Here is a 21,965-nt window from a genome sequence, read left to right on the forward strand (position 1 = left end):
ATGAGGACGACCCCCTGCCTCTGAGCATCTGTCAACATGAAGGGGCTGGTGGTTTACCCTATTGTTTGAATAGCTCTTGCCAGTGACTGCAGAACAGGTATCCTGTTGGGGAGTGTCACTTCCTCCTTGTCCATCACTTCCCGAGGTCATTGCTTAGCTCGTCGTGTGCTGGCTGTTAGTAATTCCTGCCAGACACTTGTAGTAATGAAGGTCGAAGACGCTGCACAATCAACTTGGGGACGTCAAAATGGAATCCGGAAACAGGAGACCTTGACGTTTCTAGGGACTGTTTGTATTTCTCCAGGGAGAAACGTAACTGCCCAGTGGCTTATGCTATGCTGACTATATAAGAATTATAATCTGAAAAGTACCATTCAAGGAATAGATTAATAAAAGCAAATGACACACATGCTTAAGTTGGTACATGATTAAACAGACTTCCATTCTCCAGAATGGACCAGTTTATTTTGGGTGATTGCGAATTTCAATGTTCGGTGCTACGTAAATGCAGGTTGTTCCATCTCTCTTAATGTCGTCTCTTAATAAATGGGCTGCGTTTTGCTTCCCTAATTTAAATTGTTCATCTGATAACTAAAACATCTGCTGCTCAATCAAAAGACACTCTGCATGAATTTAATATCAGCTTTGTGGAAAATTCAGCTCATCTTTTTCCTGGTAATGTGCTATTTTAGAAACATAAGAATTAGGAGCGGGTGTAGGCAATTCTACCCTTCGAACCATTCAATGAGATCACGGCTAATCTGGTTGTTGTCTCAACTCCTGTGCCCACCCCCCACACCCCACACATAACCATTGACTCTCTGCCTATCAAAAATATGACAAATTCAATGACCCAGCCTCCGTTGCTTTCTGAGGAAGAGAATCCCTCATACTAATAACCCTTTTGAGAGAAGGAATTTCTCACCTGTCTTAAACGGTAGACTTATTCTTCAGATTGTGTGCCCTAAGAGCATCCTTTGTTTGGATGTGGGAATGTCAACTGCAAAAGATGCGATTTTTGGGTGCCATCCATATTCAGTAATGGTTCACCAGTCACGGTGTGCACTGAATTCATACAAGATTCTGTAGCAAGGCACTTTGTATAGTTGACATGTTCTGTCCTTGGAGCTTATGAAAGATTGATGTTGTGATGCATCTCCTATTCTGCTTTTATAGTATTTAATTAACTAAACTGGCTCCCAATTCTTCACACTATTCAGTTGCATCCTCGCAGTTTTGTGTGATTGGAGAATCTGGGATGGCATGATGCCTGTTTTTTTTCAACTTCTCATGGTTGAACACCCCAGCTGCAGCTGCACTGTTTACTCTTTACTTGGTCATTACTGCAAGTGGAATGGCCAAAAATGACATTCAACTTGGGATCCATCATCAGTTTAGAATCCATCCTCCAATCTGAATTGCTCCATTTGGCTAAAATTGGGTAACGCTGCCTTGGATCTCTGCTCTGTTTGTGTTTATTGATGTGACACCACCCCCTTGCATCTCAGTCCTGAACTCTCCATTTATATATTAACATCACAGCAGGAACCAACGTTCAGCTTTAAACATTTCCTCATTCTTGCCAGGTACCTGATTTGTGTTGGCATCAGGAAAGCAGAAACTGGCAATTTATCAGCAGGGGGCATTCCAACCTGCATTCTTGCCAGGGGGCAGATTTCTGTGGCTGCAATCATGTGCCTGAGATCACCTGGGTACGGTTAAGTGTAAAACTTAGCAGTTTATTTCCCATCCAGCTAACGTTCTGATTCCTCAATATCTCGCCTATGTTGTGGCAAACTAACTTAATTCTTTTCAGCCATATTTAGATTTCCATTCAATCGTATTTAAATCTTTAGACTGCCCTGTGCACTACTGGTCATGTGCGAGATTAGCTTCACCAAAGCCTTTGTAGTTTTACCTGAATTACATAGATTGTCAGGAAAACAAATAATTTTAAGGGATTTATATTTGTATGGTTATATGTTAGAAATAAGGTACAATTTTAAGTGAGTATAATTGTGTTTGTGTAAGGAAGGGTAAACCTAGAGTTAGATTCATGCTGGACAAAGGTGTCTCTGTGTGGGAGTTTGGTTTCAATTTAAACTGTGCTTGGAGAAGTTATGGCATGAAAAGTAACCAGAGGCCCTTTTAAAGTAGCAAGACTTTTTGTCTTTTAGTTGAATTCATTGGAAGTTGGTTTAGAAGGCTAGAGGGGAACAGCGCTCTCAGCTTTGCTGGAAAAAAGCCATACCATGGAGTAATAGTTAATAAAGCAAGCGCAGAGCGCTGAAGTCCAGCTAGTTAAGGAAACTAGAGAAATTAAGTTTGAGAAGCCTGAGGTTAAAGGTACTAGAACAGAATTGTTCAGTACAGACGGCTGAGAAAGATTCAGGTTTGGGAGAGACATTTTTTGAAATCGGGGTTGGGGGGGGGAAGATTGAGGAGAAATTTGCAGACATACACTCCTCATGGTCCACATGGAATCCAAGTATATGTCCTACCACTGCCAGTCTGTGTTTAAAGGGACTGCGTTACTGAGACAATTATAGCCGAAGATATATTGAACCCACGTTAACTAAGTTTTGTGTATGTTTGTGAAGCTGAACAGGGGTAAAGGAGTACTCAATCATAAACTTTTCACATTAAATGTTTTGTTATTAAAACAAATTAGTGGTCCTGTGACTTTCTCCACGTTTTAAAAAAAAATCAAAGTTAGTCTTTTGAGCTAGGTTCCATTCTGGGATCTTCCCACCCAGTTTTAACATTTGGGATTGTAACAACGTAAATAGGCTATTTGGCTCAGCCACACCATGCTGGTGTTTATGCTGTATGCACCATCTTCTATTCTTGCTCCTCTAATTGTCAGAATAACCCTTTATTCCCCACTCTCTGAGATCATTGCGCCTCCCCTTAAATGCTTAAGTTCCACGTTGGCTGAAATGTCTTCTAAATTCCCACATAATTTCATGGTGTGGTCTCTGGTTACGTTTGCTTCCCCACCAGTGGGAACAATCTCTCCGTGTCTACGATTTCTATGGGAAGCAGGTTGGCTGTTTTTTGGTTGGTAAGATGGAACGAGTGCTGTGCCGTAGGGATCAGTGCGGGGACCTCAACCTTTTACAAGTTTAGAAATGGCTTGGATGAAGGACCGAAGGCATGGTTGCTAAATTTGCTGACGACACCAGTTGGGAAATAAGTTGTGAACAGACGTAAGGAGGTTATGAAGGGATTGTGGCTAAATTCCATGAGTGGGCAAGGGTCTGATGCGTCAAGTATAATGTGGGAAAATGTGAATTGGCCATTTTGACAGGAACAATGAAGCATATTTATCAAAATGGTGAGATTGCAGAGCTCTGAGATGCAGATGGATCTGAGTGTTCTGGTGGATTAATCACACAAGGTTAGAATGCAGGTACAACAAACAATTAGGAAAGCTAATAGAATGTTTTTTATCTTGTGAGGGGAATTGAATACATAAGTAGAGAGCCACAGCTGTACAGCGCAGAAGAGGCCCTTTGGTCGGCATTGACAACTACCACGAGTGCTAATCCCATTTTCCAGCCTTTGTCGCATATCTTGGTATGTTATGATATTTCAAGTGCCCATCCAATACCTTTTTTTAAAGGTTGTAAGCTTTCCAGTCTCCCTTCCCTTCCCTGGCAGTGCATTCCAGATTCCCACCACCCTTGTGTGAAAGGTTTTTCTCCCATCCCCTCTGAATCTCCTGCTCCTCACCGTAAAACTCTACCCCCTCATGATTTGACCCTTAAACTGAGGGGAACAGCTGCTTCCATGCCTCTCAATCTTATTCACCTCAATCATGTCCCCCCTCAACCTTCTCTGCTCTCAAGAAAACAATCCAAGCCTATCCAATCTCAATAGCTGAAATGCATTATTCCAGGCAACATTCTGGTGAACTGTACCCCCTCTAGTGTAATTACATCCTTCCTGTAGCGAGGTGACCAGAACTGCGCACTACTCCAGCTGTGGCCTAACCCATATTCTGTACAGCTCCATCATAACCTCCCTGCTCTTGTACTCTGTGCTACGACTGATATAGGCAAGTGTCCCATATGTCTTAACTACCTTTTTCACCTGCTCTCTTGTATCTGCTTGGGTTTGGAGACTAAGAGGTGACTTGATTGAAACAGAAGATCCTGTGGGGTTTTGTGACAGGGTTGACATGGAAAGGAAGAATTGTGGGAGAATCTGGAGTTGGGGAGTCACTGTTTAAAAATAAGGGGTCGCCCATTTAAGATGGAGATGAAGAGGAATTGTTTGACGGTTGTGAGCCTTTAAAACACTCTTCAAAAATTGGTGCAAGCAGAGTCTTTCAATATTAAGACTGAGCTCAATAGATTCTTGGTAATAAAAGGGGGTTATTGGGGGAAGATGGTGTTGTGGTTACAAATCACATCGGTCATGATCTTGTTGAATGGTGGAACTGACTCAAGGGGCTGAGTGGCTACTCCTTTGTACGTTTGTTTGTTTCTATGTTCTCAAAACCTTTCATAATTTTAAAGACTTCTGTAAGATCACCCCTTGACCTTGTTAACCCAGCCTGTTCATCCTTTCCTATTTGTACATAATCTCAGTTCTGATATCCTTGTAAATCTGTTTCTTGCCCTTTCCAATTCCACCTTTTTTATGTAATATGTCAACCAGAAATTTGCACTGCTCCAGGTGTGGTCTAACCAAAACTCGATAAAAAGCATGACTTCTCTACATTTCAATTCTGTCCCTTAGAAGTAAAAACTCTGGCCTGGCTTGCTTTATTTAAATAGCTGTAATTTGCTAATTTGTGTCACTGTGTATGTATACCTGGAGTGCTTTGTTCCTTTCTCCCATTTTGACCTTTATTTTCAAAGTCATTTGTGACTATTTTACTTATCTTTAAGTTATTTGTCCATTGTATGCTGGTTCTGCGGTTAACTAATGTCTTGTAATCTGTTGTGGTTTGTCTTCTGTATTGGTTGTCTCACCACCTCAATTCGGTGGTGCCCTGAACTTTGAAAATTTGAATCCAAATTTGACATAGATACTTAAATATGCTTCAATGCACAGTTGGCACTTGAAAGTTGAGTTAGATATAGTGAGCACACTGACTAAAAGTATTGGTGGTGTTGTCTAAACGATGAGAAGCTACAACAGATACTTCGATGATACTGCCACTCAGTCACTGGGTCAGAAACGTGTTACTGAGGTGGAATTTTAACAAAATGAATAGACTGCTGGTCAGTGGGGTTGAAGTCTGGAATGGGAAACCTATCCCAAACAGGTTTGCTTCCAGCTTACCTTGGGCAAATTGAGGGTCGGGTTTGCAACGTGCTCCTGAGAGACGGGTCACTGTGTAATAATCTGCAGGGAGTCCAGAAAAATTCAAAAAATGAATTTTTTTTGAGCGAAACTTCTACTGCACAAGTTGAACAAAGCAAATGCTACTAACTTAACACTATTTTGTGAATACTCCTATTTTAAACCTCAACAGATCACTTCCCAATCTACTTATGTTCACTTGAGATCCCCAATATATCTTGAGGGTTTCGTCACTTCTTGGACCAAGCTGTGCCACAGCTCCCAGGAATTAACTTTATTTCTCCTTTTGTTCCTGCAGTTCTGAGATTTCTTGGGTCAGATACATACTAACATCCAAATTAGGAGTAGGCAGGAACCTTTGCTAGCATTCGGCTAGGCAACTCTGTTTAAGCACCCGACAGTTGTGGATGCCTGCAGTACCAGCATTGAGCTGCTTTCTGCTCTGACACCAAAATAACACCTTATTCTGATAGCCCTCTGATTCCGATCAACAGTTCCTGGCAAATTTATCTCTGCTCGTCTCGAAGCACCTTCTGGTCTTGCCAACTAATTGAGTGTTTCGTTGAGAAATCTGTTACATACTCTTTTTCTCTCTCTCTCTCTCTCTCTCTCTCACACTCAAACCAAAAAAAAATCCTCCCTGAAATCTATTAGCACAGCAATGTGAAAACTGGGATGAGTCAGATAGGGACCTGAACTCATTGGGCTCTCATGTCCAGACTCCCAGTGTTAGATTTGGGGGTACCCAAAAATAGGCTGAAGAGTCCTGCTTGAAAAACTCCCACGTAAACATTTGTAGGGCATTATCCGAGAGTATGAACTTCCCCTGGGTAACTGCACTGTGCTGGGAACTATCTGAAAACGTGATTTTTAAATTGTTAATTTCGAATGGTTCTGCCAGGATTACACTAATTGCTAGTCAAAAAGTTGGACTTAAAATTTCTAAACCCCCCCCCCCCCCCAAAAAAAAAAATGCCCAAGCCTTGCAGTGTCCATCATCATTGACCTCTGGCAATTGCCATCCTAAGCAACTATGATCTGATGTCCCCTTTTCCACATATCAGTTTGGCTGCCTGCCTTGTGGAAAAGTCTGTGTCTCCTTAAAAAGAAACAAATTTATTCCTGCCACTAAATTTGATAGAACCTCTGCTTTGCCCATATTTTCAGGTTGCCAGGCTATTGAAAGGCGCCTCTGCTCGCTGTAAATGAATATATGGGTCACTGTCTGACAATGCATGGAAATTAAAAATCTCAATCTTTAAGCAAAAATCACTTGGCAGCAGTGCGAAGAATTTTAATTAAGTGTCAAATGGCAGTGAGAGATTTATGAGACGCTAAAGCTGTTGCTGAGTTGTGTCATCACAATACTTGTGGTTTCCATGAGTTCTCAGTTGATGCTCTCCAGTGGCTGCTGTCTGTGCATGTTCCCCTCCACTCCATTCTGCTCGTCTCAAGTCAGCAATTCAGGACCCTGGTTCACAATAGGAGTCATGATGTGGAGATGCGGGCGTTGGACTGGGGTAAACACAGTTAGAAGTTTAACAACACCAGGTTAAAGTCCAACAGGTTTATTTGGTAGCAAAAGCCACACAAGCTTTCAGAGCTCCAAGCCCCTTCTTCAGGTGAGTGAAGAAGAAGGGGCTTGGCTTGGAGCTCCGAAAGCTTGTGTGGCTTTTGCTACCAAATAAACCTGTTGGACTTTAACCTGGTGTTGTTAAACTTCTCACAATAGGAACCAGCAGAACCACAGTGTCTTAGAGAGGCTTCTGCCAACTCAAATGCTTAGGCCAAGAACACAATTTATTTCCAAAATTAGCACAAACATGAACCATAAAATCCACTTGGTTGCATACTCACAACTGGAAAACCTTCCATGAGCCAGCACAGACCTTGATGTATTGAAGACTGGTGCCATTTTATTATAGCTAAAAGTAGCTCCATCACAAAATAAATCAGTACATTTTAATAGTGTGTAGTCCTGTGCCAGGGAGTAACATGGTTTTAAAGAATTGAAAGTAACTCTTTTTTGAGAAAGTAAACAGTAAAATTGTACTTGTTCCATGGTGTGGTAGTTCGTTTCCTGGTAAATTATTTTTTGACGTTCAGCTTTTTGAAAAAATGTTTATAAATGCCCTTTGTTTTAAAAAAAAAACTTGTGTCTTTAAAGATCTGCAAGCAGGAACAGGTAGTGGGCAATGTTACTATACACACCATGGTGATTGATTTGATCTGGAGGTGGGGCCAGTTTTGTGGGCAGAGGCAGCTTGTATCTAATGTGTGTGTTTTATAAACCAGTGCAAAAGATTGTGAAAGCCAGATATTTGTGCTGGACGTAACTTGTCTAATCCTTTGCACTGGTTTGACTGGTTTTGGGTAAATTGCACTGGAGACTCTTGGGTGACATAGCAGAAACTCTATACGCGAGTGCTTGAACCTACACTGCCCTCATGCACGCAGGGATGTGCTAAGAAATTGTAATGTATCCATGCAAACCTCGTGCATTCAAAGAATACAATGGCTTCATCAAATATACATGTGAATGGAAAATCTTGCACACACTTTTTGATCATATTTGCACCTATGCAGCAAACCAGAAGCATGAATTAGTCCAAGAAAGATACTGCATGATTGCTTTTTGAACTGGGCAGGGTAGTCTCCCAAGGATAATCTGGTTTAGTTTAGTGCTTTGGTTATTGTGTGAGTCGTGATGGGGTTTTGGCTTTGATTAGGCCAGCAGGATTGAAAGTTCACCTCTTCGCTGAATGACAGGTCAGCTAATTGAAATACCTCAGCGCTGAGGTGAGGCAGATTGTCGGGTGTCTCCACCTGCTGTCTGTTTGTTGGTTGGCCCCTAGAGTAAAACCATGACTACTTCAACTGATGTCTGATAGTTTGAGGCTTGGGTCTTTAAAATGAGCAATGACCCTCAATGCAGGAGAAGGGGACCGAGAAAGGCAATTTCTTTTGTAGAAGGTGGACTAGATGTGCTGGTGGATTACAATCCCTGCTGAAATTCACAGAAATGGAAACACTAATTTTTATTCTCCGAAAACTCCCAACTGCCATCCCCCATGACCTGTCCTCGTTTCCACTTTCCCTTTTTCGACGCCTCAATTATTTAGACAAATGAAGATCTAAAACAAAAGATTTGAACCTCATCCAACCTCAATCTATCACTGTCAGACTATTTAAATTAGCTGGCTTTCCATTCGGAAAAGCTATGAGCGATCTATTTATTATGATTCTGCTTAGCAACTCTTTACTTTCTGGATTTTGTGCATCTTTGATGCAGGTAGCCTTGGTAGGATTTCTTTTCATGTCGATTTGCTTTTTCTTGAATAGATTTTTTAAAATTGAGAAGGTGGATACAGCTCTGCCCTGAAGGGAACAGGAGACAAGTGCAAGGAGAAAACAACTGATTACAAAACTGAGGAGGTGAAGAAGCCTGAAGGGGATGTCAACTTGATACTTGAGATGCTCGGATAGAGGAACTGACTATATGACAAAGGCTGTATTGACAATACTGGCTGCAAGTCGAATAAATACATCCATCTTTTAATTTTGCAATAAAAACTCTAAAGTATACCATCTTTTCGAACGAAGATTCAAAAGCGTTTAATGCTTGTCTGTAATTGTGTGCACCATCTTTAGTGCTTATTAGTACCTGACACCCATTTTTCTATACTGTCAATGTACACTTCCCAATGTCTGTGCTCATAAAGAACAAAGAACAGTACAGCACAGGAAACAGGCCCTTCGGCCCTCCAAGCCTGTGCCGCTCCTTGGTCCAACTAGACCAATCGTTTGTATCCCTCCATTCCAGGCTGCTCATGTGACTATCCATGCATAGATATCCCATTGTTTCAGGTGGCTCAGTGGTTAGCACAGCCGCCTCACCAGCACCAAGGACCCGGGTTCGATTCTTGACATGGGTCACTGCCTGTGCAGAGTCTGCACGTTCTCCCCATGTCTGCGTGGGTTTCCTCCAAGTGCTCCGGTTTCCTCCCACAGTCCAAAAGACATGCTGGTTAGGTACAATGGCCAGGCATTGGAGTGTGGCGACTAGGGGATTTTCATTAACTTCATTGCAGTGTTAGTGTAAGCCTACTTGCAACACTAATAAATAAACTTGAGCAACTCCCCTTGGACATCAGTGGAAAACAAAATCAGCGAGAGTGCAACGCTGGTTCTTCCTTCACCTGTTTCGCATGACAGCTTAAGACTAATTTAAGCCCAATTTGTACATGCTATGAGAAATAAGGCCACTGCTGAAATATAACCGTGACCCTTCGATTTGTCATGAGCAATGTTGTGGGAGCTGTGCTGCTAATCGTTACAGTGGGGACTCCAGCTGAAAGCTTATTCCCCTGTTATACTTGCTGATTCTTGAGCTGTGTTTTTCTCCATTATTAATACTGGACCTGGTTAATAAACATGCTGCAGAACTTCTACAGTGTTTGCAGCGATTCCCAACTGATGTTTACCAGGTGGGCTCATCAGTGTGTATTGCGTTTCTTATGGAGAGGCAGTAACCCAGAATCCAATTACTGACTAACTTGCTATTCTGATATATATGCGCTACCACCGCAAAAAGGCCAATTGCTTCTGAATTCATTGTCGTGTTCCTGTTGCTAGGGGCAGTTTGCTGTAACAGTTAGTTTCATGGTGAGTTCAGCCATCGAAGATGCCGTGATGGAGCATTTGACTTCTTTTTGGAGCATGGGACACTGGGCGCACAAGGTTTCTAATTCACCTCCTACACTTCGTGGTAGATAAAGTGGTCAGTGGTGTTGTTTTCCAGTCAGCTTTATGCTTGTTAGGCTGGGGGAAGTCACTGCTGGAAAACATTTTGCTTGCTTCAGCATCTGGTACCAGCACTGAGCACTTGCAGGTCAGATCTAGCATAGGTGAACTCCCAAATAAAGTTCTAACCCAGCCCAAATACTCGGATTCTGCTTTTTCAGCCAGTGTAGAATTGTGCGGCACATTGGACAGCTCTTGCACAATCAGTCCCATAGCCCTGCAGACTGTTCCTCCAAGTACACATCCACAACCCTTCTGCAAATTAATATCGAGTCTGCATCCACCAGCCTTTGTAGACAGTCCAATCCAGGTCATCGTAATCCCCCTGTTTAAAAAGCATTCCTGTTCTGCCAGTTATCCTAAATCTCTCTGCTCTGTTTAGTGACTCTGCTGCCACTGGAGAGTTTCTCCTTGTTTATGTGACCAAACTATACTTTTGATCCTCTATTGCACTTTCCTTAGCATTCTCTGATTTAAGGGGGAGCAGTGGGAGTTTCCCCTTTTTCTCTCTGGACTCCACTAACTGAAGTTCCTCATCCATGCAGCTGGTAAACCTCTTGCACCCGCCCTGAAACCCCAATTGTTTGCCTAACTTAGTGTACCCAGAACTGGTTGCAAGATTCCAGCTGAGGCCTCACCAGTGATTGTATGAAGGTTTAGGATAACTTCTTTAGCAGCCATCCTTGGGAGACATTGCTGTATTCTGAACATCTGTAACCATCTTGTTCACATTTAACATATTGCATTTAACTCTGATCCTATTGGTTGGGGATGGTCCTTCCATGTTGGAACTGGAGACCTGATGAAGATTCAGATTTCTGTGCACCGAGTGACTTCATTAGGCAATGCATGTGCCAATTTTCTCCAGATCTGATGAAAGCTGAATTGGATTTGATCCAGTTGGTGAATCTGGTTGAGTGAATAAGTCCATTGGAAAATTAGACCCCATCAGCAACAAGTTGGTTGCTTGATGTGCATTTTATGACTGAGTTACTGAGAAACCATGAATACTTTTCTCTCCTTTCCTCCCTCTTAAATTCCGGTGCAATGCTGGAATTTAGGAAATGGGGCAAATTGTTTTGCAGCTTTGAGCCAAGGTATGGTCACCTGACTAGTTGCAATAACATGGTGTCTATCCCTTATCTTTCAACCGGCTGTAATCCATGGTAACTGCAACCCATTAGGGCGCAAACAAGGCAATTGTGACAAGATATGATTAGCCAATCTCTGACATTTACATGTTGTATAATACATGTAAGCAGAGATTTTGAACTGCCTAATCCTGAGGGAATGCAATTGGAATAACCTGGCAACGTGTAGAACCATTTGGAAGTCTAGTTGTGATTGGATTGGCCGAAATTGTTATCCACAACCCCATTTTCTGCCTGTCCCATAACATATATTGAAGGGAATCTCTAGAAGTTTATTGATCCATAGCAATAGGGAAGTGCACACAATTAAGAGAAAGCAAAATGCAACTCCATATCAGCATGATTTGCCTATGCTACGTGCTGCAACTTTGCCCTAAAGGCTATTTTAGAAAGCTCGCTCCAAGTGCTGGATTTCTTGTGAACCTGAGGCCAATATTTGCTTTTATGGTGTATTATTTTCCTTCCGTGGTGATGACATAGCTGTCATCTTCTCTATTAGCATTATGGTTTAAAAACTGTCTTCAACACGCCAAAGTAGAACAGGCATTTATCGAGGTGGTATGTTGTTAACTTCAAACAATCTGAGCAAAAATCAGCTGCAGTACTGTAAATATTTAGACATCTTCTATATCACTTGGATTAAATCCTGATGTGATCAACTGCAGTCTGTGATTGCTGCAATCAGACTGTCATTGCCTAGTTTTACTGCCCTGGCCAAATAAAAAAACCCCAAAGAATTTGCTTCTGGAATGTTGGGTGGAATAAAAATCACTTGAAAATTTTAAAATGGAGGTTGATAGGTTTTTGTTTCAGAAGGGTACTGAGGGTTACAGAACTAAAGTTAAGAGACAGATCAGCCATTGTCTAATTGAATAGTGGAACAGACTTGATGGGCTGAATGGCCTATTCTTGTTCCTAACCCTTGGAGGTCTTCTCCACCCATGACTTTCCTTGCAACACTTTCCCCATTGTAGGTGTGTGATCAGCTGCTTGTTTGGAAGCGGGTTGATGAATAAGAACATAAGAACTAGGAGCAGGAGTAGGCCATCTGGCCCCTCGAGCCTACTCCGCCATTCAATAAGATCATGGCTGATCTTTTCGTGGACTCAGCTCCACTTACCTGCCCGCTCACCATAACCCTTAATTCCTTTACTGTTCAAAAATGTATCTATCCTTGCCTTAAAAACGTTCAATGAGGTAGCCTCAACTGCTTCAGGGAATTCCACAGATTCACAACCCTTTGTGTGAAGAAATTCCTCCTCAACTCGGTCCTAAATCTGCTTCCCCTTATTTTGAGGCTATGCCCCCTAGTTTTAGTTTCACCCGCCAGTGGAAACAACTTCCCTGCTTCTATCTTATCTATTCCCTTCATAATCTTATGTTTCTATTAGATCCCCCCTTCATTCTTCTGAATTCCAATGAGTATAGCCCCAGTCTACTCAGTCTCTCATAAGCCAACCCTCTCAACTCCAGTTGATTACCTACTGAATCTCCTCTGCACCCCCTCCAGTGCCAGTATATCCTTTCTCAAGTAAGGAGACCAAAACTACACCGTACTCCAGGTGTGGCCTCACCAGCACCTTATACAGCTGCAACATAATCTCGCTGTTTTTAAACTCCATCCCTCTAACAATGAAGGACAAAATTCCATTTGCCGCCTTAATTACCTGCTGCACCTGCAAACCAACTCCTTGAGATTCCTGCACAAGGACACCCAGGTCCCTCTGCACAGCAGCATGCTGCAATTTTTTACCATTTAAATAATAGTCCATTTTTCTGTTGTTCTTACCAAAATGGATGACCTCACATTTACCAACATTGTACTCCCATTTGCCAGAGCCTCGCCCACTCACTTAGACTATCTATACCAATAAAAACCCCATTGCTTGTGTTCCATGACTGAGACCTCTTTAAAGAGAAAAAGTTGAAGGTTTCATGTCCTGGTTTGGCTATTCATTCGCACGTTATTAGAAAATACCATGTTTATCAATTGTCCGTTTCCTCACCTGATCCAACTTGACTTGGGACATCCTGGGATGTGGAACAAAAGCAGAAAATGCTGGAAAATCTCAACAGGTCTGACAGCATCTGTGGGGAGAGAACAGAGCCAATGTTTCAAGTCAGGAGGGTTACCTTGACTTGAAACGTTTGCTCTACTCAATTTTGACATGTTGTCAGACCTGCTGAGATTTTTCCAGCATTGTTTGCTTGTATTTTTTCTTTCATTATTTTTGGGGCAGTCATTTTGTCTGTCCATCTGGGTGATCGGTGTGAGTGAGTGTTTTATTATTGACTGATTTCGGCTTGCTTTTCAGATTTTGCATGGCAGCTCCTTCTAATCCGCCAGAAAACAGTGGCTGGAAAGCTCCCAGGCGAACATGAAGTGTATAAAATAACCAAGATAGTGGTGATCCCACTCTCCGAAGCCGAGCCTCAGGATCTGGAACTGGAGGTAAAAGAAAACTCTTGAGCTTCTCTTCTCCAGCAGCAGTTTTCCCCCCATGTCTTTCCTGCCTGGTATCCTGAGGGGTTAAATACTTCATATTTTTTTTCTATCTTAAAATGCATCAGTGACTACTTTTTTCCAACTAAGTATAGTTCTGGTCAAATTTTACATTTTCAACACTTGATATGACTGATGATACTTGGAAGTAAAAACCACGCAACATTTTTGGGAACAGTTTTAAAATGTAAAATTCGGAGGGAGCAATATTTTGCAGTGTATTGAAACCTCTGTTCATCAGTCGAGGAATTCTGGTTTCAACCTGAATCGACTGTAGTGAGTTGTTGCGATTTTCCATAGATGTGTGGGTTAGGTTGATTGGCCATGCTAAATTAACTCTCGTGTCAGGGGGATTAGCAGGGTAAATATCTGGGGTTATGGGAATAGGGCCTGGGTGAGATTGTGTTCAGTGCAGACTCGATGGGCTGTATGGTCTCTTTCTGCACTGTAGGGATTCTAATGAAAACATGGAAGTTAAAATGAAACTCATCTGAATAGTTAGTTGCGCCAAATGATTTGGGGATTCGGGTAAAACATTCCAAGTGATGTGTGAGCGTTATTTTCTCTGGGGGTAATGTTACAATTCCAAGGCGCTGCTAGAATAGAATTAATCCATATTGGACCCCTGCTATGCTGAATGCACTGTTCTGTTGCTGCGATTTAGCTACGTTGGTTGTGTAGATGCAATATTGAAAAATCTATCTAACTAGGCCTCCATTGCTTTCGTTGGAAAATAATCCCATAGATGAACACCCATGACCTGTGACTCTGAATAAAGAGAGTCACCTCCTTCACACATTTTGGTGTTTCCAAACTTGTAGCAAGTGGATCAGGAATGGGTAATGGAAGATATATGCTATGCATTGACTCTACTCTGCCATGAGGATTTCGATGGGTCATTTTGCAGCCATGAGCTGCACCTTTGTGTAGATTGTAATCTACATTTGAAGAGTTGGAGAATTCGAAGTAGGTGGTTTGAAGCTGTCTTGCTTATAATTTCCCGCAAGAGTAGATGAAGAGATGGACTGGGTGGGATACACCTGAATAATTTACAATAGGATGTGGCATGGTGGAAGAGAAACCAATACACCTGATCAAAGCAGGTAGTCACCCTTTGGTGCCCGTATACATCTTTGTAGAAGTGCAAATGAAGAGACATTCGCCAGAAGATGACAGTTATGATCGAAATGAGGTGGTCTTGATCCTGAGAGAACTGGACATTGAAGAGCTTTGCCGAGGTGGGACCCAAACAGAAGCGTGAATAGTTGAAGACCAAGGAGCATTTTCCCCATGGAAGCCTTGAAACTGTACAGCGTTATAACTCGGGAAATATTTCCAACTGCCTTCATCTGGTTCAGTAATTTAGCTGACCACCGAATATTATAATTTTGCTTCTGAATCTTGAAAGGTAATTTTGGATTGGACAATGTTTTTTCTTGACCAAGTATGGTAATAAACCCAGCACTGCTGTTGAAACGCAGTACCTTTGTTCCCATCATCGGAGACTGGTTCACTTTTTAGCACCGTTTTCCCTCATTAAAGCTATCATGGTGCTACTTCTGGGCTGCAATGATCTAGTGTAGTTGGCTATGCTAAGGTGCCCTGAACAGAAAATTCCTTTCTGTTGAACAGCACTAGTTCCTTGCTGGCGGTGAGATTCAAGCTCCTTCGTATTGTTGATAAATTGACCTGAAAATCCATCCAAAGCTTCAGTCAGTGTGGTAACTTGCTTAAAAATGAAAATGTTGACCCATCTAGTTCACTGTACTTTAAGTGCACGCGGTTTGATTTTGTAACCTTGATCAAGTTGACCTTTCATTGCCTTCTGAGTGAACTCAGCATTGTTCAACTTCAGGCAATGTTCCTGATGTTCTGAAGAGCAAAGCAGTTTTATAAAGGCATCCTGTGCTCATGTTGGCAAGGTGAAGAATTATTGAAGTGTAAAGATTTTAAAATTATTTATTAGTGTCACAAGTAGGCTTACATTAACACTGCAATGAAGTTAGTGTGAAAATCCCCGAGTGCCACACTCCGGCATCTGTTAGGGTACACTGAGGAAGAATTTAGCATGGCCAATGCACCTAACCAGCACGTCTTTCGGACTGAGAAGAAACTGGAGAACCCAGAGGAATCCCGGCGAGAGAGTGCAGACTCCACACAGACAGTGACCCAAGCAGGAATTGAACTGAGGTAGCAGTGAATGAAGCAACCAATCGAAGAAACATATGGATACTAAAAAATGTTCTTTTCTTGGGCTTCAGGCTCCTTCTGACTGCCAGTTCAGGATATCTTGGTAAATGCATGTTGGATTTATGATCAGCATTTAAAAGGTGTTTTGAACTGCTAATTGTGAGTGCAGAAGGAGACTATTTGGCCCATCATGTCTGTACCGGCTCTCCAAACGAATCATGGCTTAGTGCCATTCCCTTGCTTTATCCTTATTCCCCCTGCTCATTAGTAAGGCATTTTAATGTTAAATATCACAATATACATCTTTACACACAGCTTTTACACTGGGTTCCATTTAAAACCTGTTTTTTTTTCCTCCGTGGTGGACACTTTTTTAGGTCCATCACGCACAAACATGATGCAACCTTTTAAGAAATTGTCTCCATTGCCTTTCATTCTCTACAACTTGCAAACTGTGAAGTGCACAAATACTGATGTGTGATTATTTTTCCTATTTGTGAGTTCCATCTTGCCAGTGAGCTCTAACACCTGTATGAATCAAGCATTGCTTGTTGGGGGGGTGCTTTTTTTTGGGTGTAAATTAGTATTTCCTGCCACTTTTTCTGTGATGCTTCCTGTGTTTTGCAGGCGCGATGAAGACTTGCCAATACCTGCTAAAGCTGGCTGTTGTGCAGTTGAGTATGGGCCGGGATAGCTCCATGAAGTTGTCCCTCACTTCCTGAAGAAGGCTCCAGGTCTCCATTAACAAGCTGTCAGCATCCGGCAACACAGTTGACATTTAGAAGTTGTTGTGTACCAGTTCCGTCACTGTGGTGAACAGATTGCTCCTACCATTAGATAGTAATTGCTGTCTATTGTGGCTTGTGAACTTTGGGAATTCTCTACCCCCAGGGAGTTGTGGAAGCTGTTATCGAGTTTTGTTGGCGTTTTAGTGACAAAAATAATCGAAGATCTGACGGTCGCCTAAGTCCCCATAGGCTGCTCTCCCCCTTTGAAAGAGAGCTGACTGATGGTGTTTTAACCTGAGGTTGACCACATCTCTGGCAAGGTTGTGAAGGTGGGGGCTTCATGAGTAACCTCAGCTGGTACACGAATTGATCCCACTCTATTGGTGACGTTCTGCATCACGGGCCAGCTGTCCCACCAACTGAGTAGGGATAGTGTGAAAAAGTGTATTTGAGGTGGAAAGGATCAGCCAAAACACTGATTAGCATAATATTCTTGGGGCCAAATAGCCTACTCTTGGTTTTGTTTTCCTATCTTGTTCTCATCTATATCATCATGCAACCCCTCTGATAATCGATCTCTCTCTGATTTTCTCACTTAATCCTCTTGTATAGAAAGAAGCAGTTCATATGGGTGTTACATGGTGGCACAAGTGGTTAGCACTGCTGCCTCTCAGCACCAGGGACCTGGGTTTGATTCCTGGCTTGGGTCACCGTCTGTGTGGAGTCTGCACATTCACCCCCTGTCTGAACAAAGAACAAAGAAAATTACAGCACAGGAACAGGCCCTTCGGCCCTCCAAGCCTGCACCGACCATGCTGCCTGACTTAACTAAAACCCCCTACGCTTCCGGGGACCATATCCCTCTATTCCCATCTCATTCATGTACTTGTCAAGATGCCCCTTAAAAGTCACTACCGTGTCCGCTTCCACTACCTCCCCCGGCAACGAGTTCCAGGCACCCACCACTCTATTAAAAAATCTGCCTCGTACATCTTCGTTAAACCTTGCCCCTCGCACCTTGAACCTATGCCCCCTAGTAATTGACTCTTCCACCCTGGGAAAGAGCTTCTGACTATCCACTCTGTCCATGCCTCTCATAATCTTGTAGACTTCTATCAGGTCTCCCCTCAACCTCTGTCACTCCAGTGAGAACAAACCAAGTTTCTCCAACCTCTCCTCATAGCTAATGCCCTCCATACCAGGCAACATCCTGGTAAATCTTTTCTGTACCCTCTCCAAAGCCTCCACATCCTTCTGGTAGTGTGGCGACCAGAATTGAACACTCTATTCCAAGTGTGGCCTAACCAAGGTTCTATAAAGCTGCAACATGACTTGCCAATTTTTAAACTCAATACCCCGGCTGATGAAGACAAGCATGCCGTATGCCGCCTTGACTACCTTCTCCACCTGCATTGCCACTTTCAGTGACCTGTGTACCTGTACACCCAGATCCCTTTGCCTATCAATATTCTTAAGGGTTCTGCCATTTACTGTATATTTCCTATCTGTATTAGACCTTCCAAAATGCATTACCTCACATTTGTCTGGATTAAACTCCATCTGCCATCTCTCTGCCCAAGTCTCCAACTGATCTACATCCTGTTGTATCCTCTAATGGTCCTCATCGCTATCCGCAAATCCATCAACCTTTTGTGTCGTCCGCAAACTTACTAATCAAACCAGTTACATTTTCCTCCAAATCATTTATATATATATTACAAACAGCAAAGGTCCCAGCACTGATCCCTGAGGAACACCACTTGGTAGTCATGATGTGGAGATGCCGGTGTTGGACTGGGGTAAACAGAGTTTTAACAACACCAGGTTAAAGTCCAACAGGTTTATTTGGTAGCAAATACCATCAGTTTTCGGAGCACTGCTCCTTCGTCAGATGGAGTGGAAATGTGCTGTCTGACGAAGGAGCAGCGCTCCGAAAGCTAATAGTATTTGCTACCAAATAAACCAGTTGGACTTTAACCTGGTGTTGTTAAAACTCTTTCTGTGAACACCACTTGTCACAGCCCTCCATTCAGAAATGTACCCTTCCACTGCTACTTTCTGTCTTCTTTGACCGAGCCCGTTTTGTATCCACCTTGCCAGCTCACCTCTGATCCCATGCGACTTCACCTTCTGCACCAGGCTGCCGTGAGGGACCTTGTCAAAGGCCTTACTGAAGTCCATGTAGACAACATCCACTGCCCTGCCCTCGTCAATCATCTTCGTCACTTCCTTGAAAAACTCGATCAAGTTTGTGAGACACGACCTCCGCTTCACAAAACCATGTTGCCTCTCAAATACGTCCACTTATTTCCAAGTGGGATATCTGCCTGGGTTTCCTCCCACAATGCAAAGATGTGTGGGTTAGGTGGATTGGCTGTGCTAAATTGACCCTCGTGTCAGAGAGACTAGCTAGGGTAATTGCATAGGTCTGTGGCGATAGGGCCTGGGTGGGATTGTGGTTGGTACAGACTTGATGGGTTGAATGGCCTCCTTCTGCACTGTAGGGATTCTGTGATTCCACAACATTTCTGTTAAAATTGTTTCTAGTTTCTAAATAATTCTCCTGTACTTAAGAATTAACTCAGTAACTCTAGTATTGATTCACTCACTAAACTAAGCAAAACGTAGTGACACTTGCAAATGATGAAATAGCATGTGACCCAACTTTGAGGTTGTCCAGTTAGAAATCACAACCCTGGTTGAACATCTTTGAGTGCCAGTTTAGTCAGCAATCTTTGAACTCAATTTTTAGTCACAACACAGGTGGTGATGTTTCTTCCAGATCAGTGTCTTCGATTCGTGAATCTAGAGCAACTTTAGTCTAATTTTGCTGAGCTACATAACTGGTGCTAGTATGAAATTTATTTCCAAGCTATGTCCTGTTTAATTTGACATGACTTGGGCAATGTTGCATTGCCAGCAAAATGCATGGGTACTGGTGTCACTGATACTGAAATATTATTCCCTCTATATAAAATTTGGCTTCAATTGGTGGATCCTGTCGGAAAGTTCAGTGTACAGAAGGAAACTTGTGCTATTGATAAATCTCCTATACTTGGACAGCAGATGGAGGTCTCTTTTCCTCACCAACCTGTCCCCAGCTCATGAAAGGTGGCAGCCTTTGTTTTATTTTGCAACATTGTGCAGATTTATTCCTTGCAAGGCATCTTTGGGTTTCCAATTATTTTTTGTTTTGTATTATGCTGATAGGTGAGAAGTGTATTCAGCATCATTTAATCACCATCCAAATAAGGAGCCATATAATGGTAATGGGTCCATTTATAGCAAGTATCTTTCAGGAAAAAATAAATGGCCATATTGTTACTAACTGACCTGGGTGTGAATAAAGGAAGATTCACAAATGGGGAAAAGAGATCAAACGGATCTAGCTCCATGTATTCATGACTGTTGTACCTTTCTATGAGCTGTTCACTTCAAAGTGTCCAAGCCTGGAATGATCAGGGCTGCAGCCTTCTGTTCTTTTCCATCTTTCTATTGGTTAGCAGTAATTTGCACTTTAATATACATGATGTGGAGATGCCGGCGTTGGACTGGGGTGGGCACAGTACGTCTCACAACACCAGGTTAAAGTCCTACAGCTTTATTTGGAATTACGAGCTTTCGGAGCGCTGCTCCATCAGGTGAGTGAGTACTTGGTACAGGCAACATGCTGCAGGAAAGGAATGTTTTCCCTCTGGGTAGAGATGAAACCTTGAACTTCTCTTATCCAAAATTGTGCCCTCTCTTTGTCACACACGAGATGCAGACGCCACAGCTAAAAGAGGAGAATGTCACCACGCTGTCTCAGTAAATAAATAGCATGTTCATTCCTGGGTGCTCATGGAGAAGTATATGATACATTTACCTCTTGCAGACTGAAAGTTAAGGGTCAAGGAAAACTACCAGGGAATCACAGAAGAAGCACCATTGAGCATAGAACGTGTCTGATGAAGATAGCCAAGCGGAATGTGTGGCTTGTCCCATATGGTGAGTCCTAGACGCTGCCAGAGTCCTAGATGACCACATTACAGGAAGTGTTCCTAACTGTAGAAGCTAGAGTTCCGGGTTTCAGAGTTTGAGCAGCGGCTGGAGACACTGTGGCGCATCCGTCAGGCTAAGAGCTACGTGGATAGCATGCTTGGAGAGGTGGTCACACCACAGCTCACGGGACTGGAGGAAAGAAGGGGAATGGGTGGCCACCAGGCAGTCCAGGAAGAACAGGCAAGTGATGCAGGAGTCCCCTGGGGTCCCCCTCGCCAACTGGTATTCCATTTTGGAAGCTGATGAGGGCGCTGGAGTGCAATCAGCCACGGTTCTGGCACCACAAGCAGCTTGACTGGACGTGGGGGTGGAGGGGTCAATAGTGATAGGGGATTGATTAGTCAGGGGTGCAGACAGGCATTTCTGTGGCTGAAGACTTGAGTCCCGAATGGTGTTGTCTCCATGGTGTCAGGGATGTCACTGAACAGCTGCAGGGCATCCTGAAAGGGGAGCGTGATGAGTTAGAGATCATGGTACACATTGGCACCAATGATATGGGTAAAGTGAGGATGAGGTGTCTTGCATCAAGAATTCCAGGAGCTGGGCGGTTGGTTAAAAAGCAGGACCTCCAAGGTTATAATCTCTGGAATATTCCTGGTGCCATGTGCTAACAAGTAAAGAAATAGGAAAATAGGGCAGATGAATGCGTGGCTTAAGAATTGGTTGGGCGGGGATCATTGGGACTGTTACTGGGGAAGGTGGGACATGTACAAGCGGGATGGTCTGCACCTGAACCACATGGGGCCAGCATCCTTGCAGGTGGGTTTGTCGGTGCTGTTGGGAGGAGTTTAAACAAACCTGGCAGACACCACGTGAGTAAAATAGAGACATACCATGCTGCAGTAAAGGAGGAAAGTCCATGTTCAGCCAAATTGAGTGTCAAGAGTCGGGCAAAACTGGATGTTCTTTAATTCTAGGAGTGTAATAGGTAAGACTAATGAGTTAAGATTGTGGATTTACACATGGAAGCGTGATATTGTTACTGTCTCAGACATGGTTGAGGGAAGGGTAGGACTGGCAGCTCAACATTCCAGGGTACAGGATATTTAGGCGAGGTAGAGGGTGTAAAAAGGGAGGTGGTGCAGCACTAATTAAATCAATTACTGCAATAAAGAGAGCTGACATCTTGGAAGGGTTTTCAAATGAAGCTTTGTGGGTAGAATTTAGGAATATAAAGGGAGCAGCCACATTACAGGGAGTATTATAGGCCCCAAAGAGTCGTTGGGAAATAGA

At 42.9% G+C, this 21,965-nt stretch overlaps 1 protein-coding gene across 3 annotated transcripts in view; it reads left to right on the plus strand.

The window, feature by feature from the left end:
• Positions 1–21,965, plus strand: part of inpp5f (inositol polyphosphate-5-phosphatase F) — a 236,849-nt gene that overhangs the window by 112,762 nt on the left and 102,122 nt on the right. For 2 of the 3 annotated variants that reach the window (XM_078223332.1, XM_078223333.1), the window contains exon 3: positions 13,586–13,722. In XM_078223332.1, coding sequence (XP_078079458.1) covers positions 13,586–13,722 — 137 coding nt within the window. Of the gene's footprint in view, positions 1–8,658; positions 8,752–13,585; positions 13,723–21,965 lie in introns of those variants that run through there. The other variant, XM_078223334.1, reaches the window with a different exon arrangement.

Source organism: Mustelus asterias, chromosome 11, assembly GCF_964213995.1.
Source record: "Mustelus asterias chromosome 11, sMusAst1.hap1.1, whole genome shotgun sequence".
NCBI classification, from domain to species: Eukaryota; Metazoa; Chordata; class Chondrichthyes; order Carcharhiniformes; family Triakidae; genus Mustelus; species Mustelus asterias.